The 12,898-nt window shown below is 37.8% G+C and overlaps 1 protein-coding gene across 1 annotated transcript in view; it reads left to right on the top strand.

Annotated features, from left to right (window-relative positions):
• The window catches only part of exoc4 (exocyst complex component 4), a 137,276-nt gene that overhangs the window by 27,128 nt on the left and 97,250 nt on the right, over window positions 1-12,898 (top strand). Inside the window, exons 9-10 of the mRNA XM_084909824.1 lie at window positions 2,530-2,675; window positions 3,499-3,587. Of these exons, the coding sequence (XP_084765950.1) occupies window positions 2,530-2,675; window positions 3,499-3,587 (235 nt within the window). The remainder of the gene's footprint in view (window positions 1-2,529; window positions 2,676-3,498; window positions 3,588-12,898) is intronic.

Raw genomic sequence — 12,898 nt, forward strand, 5'->3', positions numbered from 1 at the left:
TAAATGGCCCTTCTAAATTATGAAGCTATTAGATATGGGAAGCTATTTTAGAACATATGTATTCACAGAGAGAGAGAGAAATGAAGAAGGGTGAGAGAGAAAGGAAAAGATGAGGTAGAGAGAGCAACAGAGAAAAAATAGAAATGTGAGAAATGAGAGATGACGCCCTAAGAGATTTTGAAAAATGAGACAATGAGAGAAACAGAGGGAATGTGCAGATAGAATGATAAAGGAGAGGAAGTGAACTTTCTGAGTCTGGCCAGTGTTTCAGTGTGCTTGTTCTGGACTATTGTTAGAAATTGATAAGATTTTTATGAAGCATGATAAGACATTGATAGATCTCACCATGGCTCACGCAGACAGATCAGAGAAATAGATGACAAGAATTTTTTCGGCAGTCATCAATAGTGCCCAGTCATGTCGTTGGCTGCCTTCTGTCCAGAGGTCTGTTCTTCATAATTATTTGTGATGCATGTTTATACTGAAGGCCACAAAAAATATAAAAAAAATATAAAGTTTATCCCAGCCCTTTTTTGTTTTGTTTTGTTTAGGGTTTTTTTTAGCAGACTCTATCTGCAAAAAAAAGTCATCTAAAGGTTCAATTTCCCATCAGATGTGATATGAACGCATGAGTCACCAAAATGTTTGTGGGTTTATTCAACCAAAAATAATAGTATTCTAGAAAATAGATGTTTCTCCACAGCTGCCACAAGAACTGTCAAGAAATCAAAGGAAAAAAACCCCCAACAACAAACAAATCTACATTGGTTATTTTTTTTTTCCAATAAAGCTTTGCTTTAAAGCTCTTCATTGAGCAGCAGTACTAGAATAGGATATAAAATGGAATAGAAACATATTTATTGTCACTGTAACATGTACAGTGAAATTTAGTGCAATCTCAACAATGTATAGATCAATAGTCATATATAGCTATATAAAAATTAAATAAGAAATCTTTCTGTAAGTCTGGCTATGAAAACCCAAATTATCCAAAAAGTTAATATCAAACTCTTTTTGAAGTCATTTTTTTATAACCAAACTAGACATGACAATGAGGCTGTTTTCTTTTTCCTATTATCAATAAAGACACCTGCTGTACAAAGACCTTAGGATATAAAAAAAAGCTCTACATGAATAATCTGACAACAGAACTGAGCAGGAGGGTCAAGCTCCAAGGATACGATTGTGAGTCATTAGTAAGCCTAAGCACTTCATGTTACCATATCAGAGTTTAGGTAGTATTAAGATAAAGCATATAAATGGTATACATATAAGAACAACAAAAAAAGGAGTTTCATCATTTTACATTAAAACATGATACAGGTGACTTTGTGACATTTAAAAAAAAAAAAAAAAAAAAAAGTTGTATTCAGAAAGACTACTCAAGATGAGTTTGCATAATTGTTATATAAATGTACATTTTATTATCACAAATCTCATTTTTACTGTTACTAAGAAACAGCCCCTCGAAATAGATGTTTAACTTGTGCACTGCTTGTACTTTTTTTGTACAGCAGAAAAAATGTTAAAAAAATGTAAATAATGAAAATATTTAAAAGTTAATAATTGGTTGTGATTCTTACTGCATTATTTCTGCAGACCGACTAAAAGAAAACACTAAAATATTTACTCTAAAGTGACATGATTGGAGCTTTATAACTTTAAAAAATATAAAGTCTAATCTTTCTATGTAAAATGTAAGGAAAAAATAGAATGCAATGATTTTATTAGAACTTACCGAAGAAAATACCGATTATACCGAATATTACCGGTATTTATTTTTTAGCAAAATTTAACTTGTGAATTGAGACCAGTTGCTGGACTTTTTAGAGAGGAGTGTGTTTTATTGTTATCTGACAAAGTTGCTCAACATTCCTGATTCTTCTTTGTTTTATTATTAATGATAAACCAAAAGTTTTTAGTTGCTGAAAATTCAGTTGACGTGAAAACAGGCGAGTTCAGCAGCTGGACTCCTCTACACTGCCATGCTTTTGTAATAGATGCAGTACGTCGTTTAGTGTTAACTTGCTGGCATCTTCTTTGCACGATAACATTTTAACCTTGTGGATGGCCCATGCAATGATTTCCATAACATGCCTGTCTTTAGTGCAGCGCCGCCTGAGGGCCTGAAGATCCAGTATTGATTTTAGGCTTTGCATACATATATTTCTTCCATATTCTCAGAACCTTTTGATGAGATTATGTAACGTAAATGATGAGATATTCAACGTCTTCACCACTATTTGTAATTTTTGCATATTGGTGAACCTCTGGCCCTCATTACTTCTGAGAATCTCTGCCTCTCTAAGATGTTCTTTATATACCCAATCATGTTACTGACCTGTCGCTAATTATTTGCAAAATGTTCCTCCGGTTCTTTGTTTTTGTGTACCACGCATTTTGGCTACATTTACCTTGTGATTAGATTGACTTAAATATATTTCCCCTGCATTAGAAACAATTTTTAGTTCTTAAAAACTGTTTCTTCAGATTTTTATGTTTTCACCCATTGTTTTTTGTATTGCTTAGGTTCTGCTTATGGAGTATTTGGATGTGAAGAACAGCCGCAGTGCTACGGAGCCCTCAGCTCAGCACTCCTATGCGAGCACTGGCAGTGAGTTTGCTGCCTTTTTTGCAAAGAAAAAACCACAGCGTGCCAAGCAGTCGCTCTTCAAGTAAGGATCACATTACTTTCTCTAATTGTGTTAATCCAAGTTTGAAAAAATAGGCAAGAAAGAAAAGCACGTGAAACACAAAAAATAAAACACCAGAGTCTAATGATCTGTGTAGCTTAAAATCTGTTGAATTATACTTTGAGACCAGCTATTCTTAACTGTACTTGTAGAGCAGTGTGTTTCTTCCTATTAGCAGTGCACTGAGGATAACAGAGGAGCGGTATCGAGCTCTTAGCATGTTTTTATGTGAAGGGTCCTTAGCTAACCATTAATCAGTCATATATTTCTCAACTAATTAAAGGGGATCTACGATGCCCATTTCCAGCTTCATATTTTTCTAGTTGGATTATACCTAAAGAATTATTCTTCTTCAAAAGAATTATTATTTGTCTTTTACTGGGTCTTGCTGCACTCATCTATTATGAAATAAGCTGTTTTAACTCACTTAAGGTCAAAGTCCCTTTAAAAAAAATCTGTCCTCTGATTGGCTCCCTATTGCAGCGTTAAGGATATCCCTTCTCAATAATATCATACAAAGCCAAGATTAGAAAAAATGGTCTGATGCTGACCGCTTACAGCACATTGAAGCTTAGCTCACAGGTACTTAACCCACAGTTGTAACACTATATGCCAGTTATTAAGGAAAATCAGAATAGTTTTACCTTTCGTAGATCTGTACAGCAACAGTTACTACTAACTTCACAAAATGTGTTTTTATGTATGAAATTCTGGATTTAAATTCCATGTATGTGTCTCATTTTCACACCTTTGAGTATTATGCTGATATGTTGTTCCCCCTTGTTGAACCTTTTGCCTTTTGTAGGTTTGAATCATCATCCCATGCCATCAGCATGAGTGCCTACCTGAGAGAACAGAGGCGAGAGCTCTACAGCAAGAGTGGAGAATTACAAGGTGAGGAGAGGGATGGATGGATGAACTGAGCAGTTTAAAGTAGAGAGGGAGAGAGCTGATTCTCTAATACAGACAAGGGACAGACTGAAAGCAAAACCTGAACCCTTGAACCTATAGTGAGGACATCGGGTGTCTCTGTTATGCTGTGGTAGACATTTTACGGGGTGGTTTGGTCCACTTGTCCCCTCAGAGAGAACGATTGCTTGGAATCGGTACAAATTTGTTCTGACTGCTCACCCTTGTTCTGTGATGAACCATTTCTATACTGATAGAAGGGAACAACGATAATTGAAAACTATGACTCATATGCTATGGCTTCAGCAGTCATAGTTCTCAGCTTAATTGAACACCTGACATGTAAGACAATCAAAGTTCACACCTTAATACACTTAATCTTCTTATTTTCCTTTAAGTTTCCAACCATTTCTTGGTATATGATAAGTGTGGATTGATGGCAGGAGGAAGAGATAAAAAGGTATGACAGGGCCAGATGGTGTGAAAAGTACTGACGGAATAGCAATAGAATAAATTGGATAATAATTGGATAATTTTTTCAACTTGTGTGATAATAAAAGAGCAGCATGAACATAGAGAGGTTGTCTGATGAAAGATTTTTAATTTTGTGATTATTGTTTAGTTGTGGGCTTCATTTAAGATAGGAGAGCTTGTGAGTTGGAACCACCACAGGAAAGGAAAGTGGAATCATATGTGTAAAGAATGCCATGACATACATACTACCTCCTGTGTTAACAGATAAGTTAACGGTCCCCCCCCCCCCCCCCCTCTCTCTCTCTCTCTCTCTCTCACTCTCCTTTTAAGGAAATGTTTAAGTTTCTATACATACCAAGCTACCTCCTGTTTCAGCAGATAAGCGAACAGTTTTCCTCCTATCATGGAAATGTTTTTTGAACATGACACTCCTACTTCCTTGTAAGCTTGCTTGGTATAAATAAAGAATGCTCTGAAAGCCCTGGGCGGTTTTTCTGTCACATCTGTTGTGCGCACTTTGAAAGCAGAGCAGATCGGACCGTGACCGCCCATGCGCATGTAAAAATTAGATATCTGAGTGTGACTTCATTTACCTTTCTAATAATTTTCTCTTCACATTGTCTAAATGGATGAAAAGAAGGACAGGGGTTATGGAAGAAAAACTGTAAAAAAGACATAAAGACGTGGACCTTGCTTTGAATAGGAACACAGTAGAAGAAGGTTGAGGAGGGTGAGGGGTATTAGGTCATATTTGGCTAAGATAGAGGTGTCTGCGTGATGGTGATGGAAAAAGTTTGGTAAAGAGGAGGAATGATAGCGTCAGCGAGATGTGACTACAGTGCTGTGAAGATGGGGAGGACATGCTGCAGTTCGAGAAGTCGCACTTAAGAAAAAGGAAAGGCAGACAACAGGAGTGTGAAGAGGGAAATGGCGATAGATTGACGAGATGCACAGAGCGGGGTGACTTTGCAGAATCCGCCTACAGGGAGAGGCCTTGAAAACCTCTCACTCACACTTTCACACACGCACAAAATAGCACAGTGAGTGAGCTACACAGCCAGACCCTGGAGAGTCTAAACTGTTGTGCTGCCCCGACTTCTCTCTTCTCTCTGTCTTTCCTCTCCTCCTCCTCTCTTTGCCTGGCTCTGCTCCTCTGCCTGTGACCTTGAGGTTTCAATCAGCAATGCCTGACAGCACTGTTTGCTGCTGTCTGTTGCTATGCCTTTTTTTCCCCACACCAAATGCCTTGTTGACATAGTATAGATAAAATAAAAAGGTAATTTGAAAAGACTAGTTGATTTTAAAAAAAAAAGTGCAAAAGAGATCCTCTAGCACTGTCTGCACAACTTCTTATAACTATCAGGGGTAAACTGTATAAATAATGCGGCATTGATTAGGCTAGTCTAGATATTTAGCTTAAGGCTGAAATTACAATGCCGGCTGTACTTCTTTTCTTGACAAGAAATGCCACTCATACTGCACTGAGTCTGTAAATATATGCAAAATCTACTACCCCAGCTCCCCACTGCTACAAAACGAGGAGCGCTGATTAACTGTCGATGAAGGAAAACCCCCAAATGGTCTTCATATAACGGCGCTTTTTTTTTTTCTTCTTCCATCTGTCGGTGCCTCAGAAAGGAGGTGGAAAAATATTTTTTTTGACTGGCTGAATGCCTCAAGGGTTTATAAGAAGATGAGATTTCTCTGGGCTTTCATTTCACCTGTCACAATGCGTAGCGCGTAGCACCGACCACAAGCCCAGGCCAAGGCCTGAATGGCTGAAAAGAGAATGAAGGAGTAAGAAATCATTTAGAAAGTGAAATAAGTCAGCTGTGATGGAGGGAGGGGAAAGATGGATGAAGGAGGAGGGAGGTTAAAAGTCATTGTTTTCATCAGGGTCTAGCAAAGAAGCCATTAAGAGCTTTCTGAAGGAAGAAATTAGAAAAATATGTATTGAGACAGTGTGGAAAGGGACTTTTTCTCTCTCTCTTCAAATTAAACTTACCATAGGGAAGGAAGGTGAGGAAAAGAGTTAGCAATGAGAGATTGAGTTGATTAATTCTTCTAGCTCTGGGATTACTCAACACTTAAAGCTTAGTCATGTGTGTCCTTCTGTCTTTTTACTTGGAGTTTCCTAAACTCCTTTTTTTTCCCCTCAACGGTCTGCTTCAAGTCAATATAGTTATTAACTGAAACGCTCACCAACAGAGTCTTGGAAATAAGAGTTTGATTGTTCATTTTAAATCCAGCTATGCACCGTTAACAAATGCATAAAAATGGTAATGCACAAACTTCTCAACTTCAGATACTTTTGAATTTTGCACTTTCTGGTGATACTTTCTGGAGATGCACCACTACAGAATTTCAGGGCCAAAGCAAAAACAAAGAAATGTTTTAATCTTTGTAGACTTATTTAACTGTTTCAACAGACTAATTACTTTCAGACTTTTCTGTATTTATTTTTATAAGCATGTGTGGGCTACAAAAGCCAAAGGATAATTTTAGATGCAGATTATTGTTAACCTACAGTACTGAAAGATACCAAGCTTTTTAAAAAATAAAATACAAATCAAGTTAGATTAGGTCTTCTTCTTAGGTCTTCTTCTATCCTCAAAGCTTTAGAGTTTAGCTAATCTTCTGACACATAGGTAATTAGGCTGAACTGTTACCAGCAATTAGTGTCACAATTAAAAGCACAGAGGAGTGACATAGAAAAATCAGCATTCATGGGCTGGGTTTTTAAGTTTGTGTAGGATTTTTCTTTTCTTTTTTTTGAAACTGAACCCTCTATTTAGTGAGGTCTCACTATTCTGGGGCAATGTGAAAGAGGACTGGCTCGGTGGAGCCATTTGGAGCACGATGACCTGACTGTCTTCTGTGTGGCCCCATTTGTTCTGCCTTTACGAAAGGGCTTCAAGGACATCCTAGCTGCTTTTTGATAATGTGAAAGCTCATTGTGTTCCCTTAGGGCATAAGAAAATAACACAGAGGAAGAATAAACTACTACTACTGAGTGGCGTTATATTTTACACTTTTCTCTTGTGTATCCTGAAAAATTATTTCAGCTCTCAACAAAATTCCTGGAACAAAGCCCCTGATCTATTGGGCATCCTTGACATTTTATATGTGATCACATTAATATAAAAGACACTTGCTTTTGGGTAGGTTTGTCAAACAGTGACCAAAGAGTCAAATGCCATCATTCATTAAAAAATTAACACATAGTTAAACCATTTTAATATTGCATTGCCTCCACAAACCAAAATAAGAGGCACAACTGCTTCTGTAGGTTCATTTGTTTTAACACCGACATGCCTTTTACATACTTACACATAAAATAATTGGGCTTGCTTCCATTAATTATATAGGGCAATTAATTGTGTAATATATTTCTTTATCAAGCCATCTGGCTCCTGTATTGCATCAATCTTTTTCTAAGTTAGCCATTTAATAAGGCTTATTGAGTATCTTTTTATATAGCACAGTTAAGGTTCCACAGTTTTGTTATCTACTGATCAAAATCAGGTGCATTGAGTGCAGTCTCTTTAGCCAGGTTAGGTTAGTTGTTATTTGAAGTGTCGCAGGTTTAAATTGACCCCCATTGGGTCTTATCACTTGAGACTTTTGAATTGTGAAGATTTGGGTTTTTTGAAGCCATGATTTACAACTGTTAAGTTAATTACTTATTTACTGTTAAGCTAATGTACAGTCATGGAGCACCATGCCAGATCTTGTCTCATCGGTTGATCAGGAGAGAGGTGGTGGATCAGCCCACAACCACAGAGGAGGAGCTTGTTTATGTTCTGTTGGGGCCACAGTCAGTAAGAATACCACTGGTAACACACAACGGCATAATGGACATTGAATCTTCTTAAACCACTGGATTAAGAAGAATGAATCTTGCAGCATGTGCATGGTCCTGCTGCTTAAGAAGGCACATGTACAGGCCCCTCTGAAGTTTCCCAGTTTATATCTAAATGATTCCGAGTCTGGGAGAAAGTCATGTGGTAAGATGAAACCAAAATTGAGCTCTTTGGCATCAACTCGACTCACTGTGTTTGGAGAAAGAGAAATGCTGAGTATGGCCCAAAAAACACCATTCTCAGAGTCAGTAAAGCCAGAACACTGAAGATAGTTTGTACTATCTTTGTTTGTACCGGTCCGTGAGTCGTTTGGTACCAGGCCGCGAGAGTTGAGGCTCAGGTGTGAAATGTATGGTTTTCAGGGTTTTTATCGGTTTTCAGCGTTATTTTGTTATCGTTTTTATCGTTAACTCTGTTTTCCTGGGTCTTTTCACGTGTGTTATGAATAAATCTTCTTTTTTTCGGTACCGGTACTAGTTTTATTTTGTTGTATTTATCCGCAACACCTTAAAGGCCGGTCCGTGAAAATATTGTCGGGCATAAACCGGTCCGTGGCGCAAAAAAGGTTGGGGACCGCTGGCTTAGACAACAAAGGAGTGGCTAAGAAAAAAGCAGGTGTCCAGACCTCATCCTATAGAAAATTTAAGTTATCAAAGTGCAACCAAGAAAGATAAAGGATTTAGAGAGTTTCTGTAAAGATTAAAATGGTTATTTCGCTCAGTGACATACAAATCAATTTCTAACTTGTAGCTATGTAAAGCATTTTTACTGGATTTTTGTTTGATATTCTTTCTCTCCTTATTCAAATGAAACTACCATAAAAAATAAAGTCTGTTCATTATTTTGTAAGTGGGCAAGATTACCAATTCAGCAGGTAATCAAATAATTTCTTTCCCCACTGTATGTTTTTAAGCTACTTTCCTTTTTTTCCCCTTTTATCTATTTTAATGTTTTTACTTTTTACAGAAATAAAAAAGCTAAAAACTTTAACAACATTAAAAAAGATTTTGGAAAATAGAATGACTCGTTGTAGCTCACCGTCAGGTGTTGAAGTGACATTCCTCCTCTTACTTACCCTAATAACAGTAGTCTAAAAAATTCTCGCTAAATACCTCTCTCTCCCTTATCTCTGCACCTGCAGCAATGTAACTTAAGCTTGAAGGAGTGAGAGCTGCCCCTACACCACACAGCTGTTCTGACTTTGCCACAGAGTGCATGCTGCCTCCAGCAGCAACTTTGCATTCTATGTAGCTCAGAACACAGATGGCTGCTGGTAGTGCTGCTTTTAAAAAAAATGTAATTATTATAATCAAATTTAGAGTATTCGTTGGCAGCACTACTCTGGGGTGATGTGATAGATGAATAGCTGCCGTGTAGACGACAAGCTTGCTTTGAACGGCGAGACAGACTGGTCAGATCTTTTGGCGAATGCCATTCCCTTAATTTCGTCACACATTTTCTGTCTGTCGTTTGTTTGTCACTATCAATTAAGGCCAAAAATTGCAAATAGTAAAAATAATACCAAACACACACACACTTGTTCTGAAAGGTTACAGTGTTTGTTGTACGAGTTCCAGCCTCTAATGTAAGTAAACATTATTGCGAGTAGCAGTATTAATGTGTTATGGTTTTGTAACTTGTCGACAACCAGAAATCTCTAATGGGTTTGAAATTAATATGCTCTGTAATGTATGTCTCCCAAGTTTTGTATACACACGCATATATCGTTACACATGTGCACACAGCTACACAAGCACATGGTCACATGCCCAACATACACATTCAAACACACTGGAGGACTTAATTGCTTGCTTTCTCATCTTGAACGGTTCAATTAATCCAATGCTTCATCTAAAGACTCTATTACATCTCCATATGTAGCCACATCTGGAGTACGTGATTGGAACGCATGTATGTATATGAGACTGCAAGTTAGAATTTATATGTTGTGTACCTTTTATACACCAAATCCTCAGCTGTCTGTCTAAATGTGGATATACTGTATGTTGGTATGCTGCTAGCCTTTGCAAACCACTGCTTCAGAATCAAAGAACCTCATCCAGATTCAATCACATTTCCTATGAATAAATGATGAAAATAGCAATTTTCTAGCCATAGATGTGTCACCACTCCCTCATATTCCTCTGCTTATCTCACAGCCTCTACACGTTTACATCCTCCTCCTTTAGTGTTTTATTGCGTCTTTGTTGTGTGAAGGCATCAGAGTATGCCAGTGGTCATCTGGGAGGTGAAGTGTGAATAAATCCCAATAACTCCTACAGTCTTGCGACACACCATAACGCTTTTAAAGCCTTTTTTTTTTCTAATTTTATTTCTCTTTGTGCCGTGGTCGCTCATTGTGTTTTGTACTATATTGCCTTGCCCCGGGGCATGTTTGAAGTGACAGTCCCCCCCGTACACAAAGCCACATACGCCACATACTTGCCCCATATGTGCACATAACCAAACATACACACTTTAAACTTATCAATTTCCTTGTAGGTGTGCGCACATACTCCTTCTGCTAACACTCCAACCTCTGACCTCCCCCTCTCTCTTTGGAAGTGTTCATAATCAGCTCGGTTCCAAATCTATTTCACACATTCCCTATTTCCCTTTTGATATTCAAATAGACTTGTTCACAATGTGTCTGGCACAGAAAACAGTCTGTTTGAGTCTCCCTGCACAAGCATTGTAGTTACAAACAGCTTTCCTTCTTGCCCAACCTTAATACCCAATGCTCAGTCTGAAGTACATAAAAAAGCCTATGTTGTATTAGGGTTTCTTGTTCGTGCATAATAGCATCATATTCCCACGACAGGAAGGAAACGGGGAAAGATAGAGGTGGAAGAGAGTGGGATGATAGAAGTGGTGTTCCTTGTCAAACTGATTTGTACACCCCAAAGGGGAGAGAGAAGAGGTGCAAATGGAAAAACGTCTAGCGGGAGACATGGGTGTGGAGGTGATGCTGGGTGGGATATTAGGGGCGGGACTGGCAGGTGTTGTAAGCCACGTGTTCAGATAATATATGTGTAAGACTGGCATGGTCCTGCCAAGTGATGTGTGATGTTACACTCTTTCTCTGTGGAATATATTATGATTAGGACAAGGTTATTTTTCAGTATCACTTGGACCACTCAGAAGAGTGATGGGGCATTTACAGCAGGCTGTTACTAACTCTCCAAAACAGTACTCGTACACTAATATTGCTCTTTTCTGTTTAGATCCTCAGGAAAACTAATCCATGTTTTTAAGGTGTAACCTAACACTGAGCCCAGTGAACATGACACTATGCTTTCATTGGTTTTTCACAGGTCATACTTCAAAGCTCCTTAAATCAATTTTTATTGTAGAATCACTGACTTGTCTTCTCAATTATTCTTTTTTCCAGTCATTTGCTGTCCTCATTTGTTGGCCGAATTCAAGCATAATGGTTGTTCACTTATCTTGGAAAGTGATCAATACTTGACTTCCACTGACCTTGCAATTCTAATTTATCATCTTCATTAATGGAATCTTAGATAGAATTGAACTTTGTCTGGGAAAAACTCAATAAATGTTACAGGATTATGACTCTGGAATGTCAAACATATTGGCTTAGGTACTGTTGATACCCCAACTACTACTACTTCTTTTTTTTTTTTTTCTTTTTTTTTTCTTTCCTCTACTTGCTTTTTCCACATTGATGCTCTCTCACAATTTAGGATTCACAGTAATCCTTCTTTTTCTGGTATTTAATTACTCTACTTGTTTGCTACTTTTAATATAAAAATTCAGCACATGCTGTGCTTCAGTGTCATGTAACCAGATTGAATTTATATGCACCCTTTTTCTTCAAGGCCAGACCTTTATTAATCACTTTATTTTAGTAGTAAAATTCTGGGATTTCCTCAAGTTAAAATGTATTCTACCTTTTTTTTTAACAAGAGATGATGTCAGTGGAAAGTTGTTTATGTTCTTCATCACAATACAGAGCAGATCTGCATGTTGCAGCACACGTATTACTGCAGATGTTTCGGCTCACAGTTGTTATTTTAAATGTGTTTGGACTCATCATGTTCAATTTGGCTGCACATAGATATCAGTGAAGTTGATGATACACGCATCTCTTCATCCATTTTCTACTGCTTATCCGGTCTGGATCCCAAACATACACACATACACACATAAATATGCGCTGGATTGTCATCTGCTGCGGGACCAGTAATTGAATTACAACAGTTCTGTTGCTGAAATTAGAGTGGCGCACAGAACCAGTGTGGGAAATGAATGCGGCTTATAACAATAATACTGGGTCTTTACTATAGTGTACCTCACCAAGCCTCTTATTATGATAGTGATGGACAGAAGCACGATAATGGAAAACACATTTCAGGCAGTTATTTATCGTATCTGCTGAAACAGAATTGATCCAAGTATCTTGCATATTGCACTCTGTGTCAGTTCATTTAGTTCTGGCTTTCCACTTCTAGACAAAATATGAATCACAGATTATTTAAACCCTAGCCAACAGCACCTGCTGGAATAAATCTCAGTAAAAGCACAACAGAAAAACTAAATGACGGCCAAATTGAATCCTGTATTCAGAGAGCTTGGACCAGAAAAACTGCTTTGATGTCTCATTCAGTTGTTCCATGTAAGTAATGACTGCCATGAAACTAAAATAATGATCACATAGCAGCAGCATTTAGGCATGTAGACATGGTCATGAAGACCTGCTGGAATTCAAACCAAGCATCAGAATGGAGACGAAAGGTGATTTAAGCGACCTTTTCCTCGGCATGGTTCTTGTTGCCAAATTCTCTCGTCTGAGTATTTTAAAAACCACTGAGTTTAAGCCAAAGTATGCAGAAGAGCACAAAGCAGATGGGTTCCAGCAACACAAAACACTGGGTGCTGCTCTTGTCATTTAAAAATAGGAAACGGAGGCTACAAATTACAAAAGATCAGTTTAACTAA

The sequence above is a fragment of the Perissodus microlepis genome, chromosome 17 (assembly GCF_051167445.1).
Source record: "Perissodus microlepis isolate ML-2025 ecotype Zambia chromosome 17, ASM5116744v1, whole genome shotgun sequence".
NCBI classification, from domain to species: Eukaryota; Metazoa; Chordata; class Actinopteri; order Cichliformes; family Cichlidae; genus Perissodus; species Perissodus microlepis.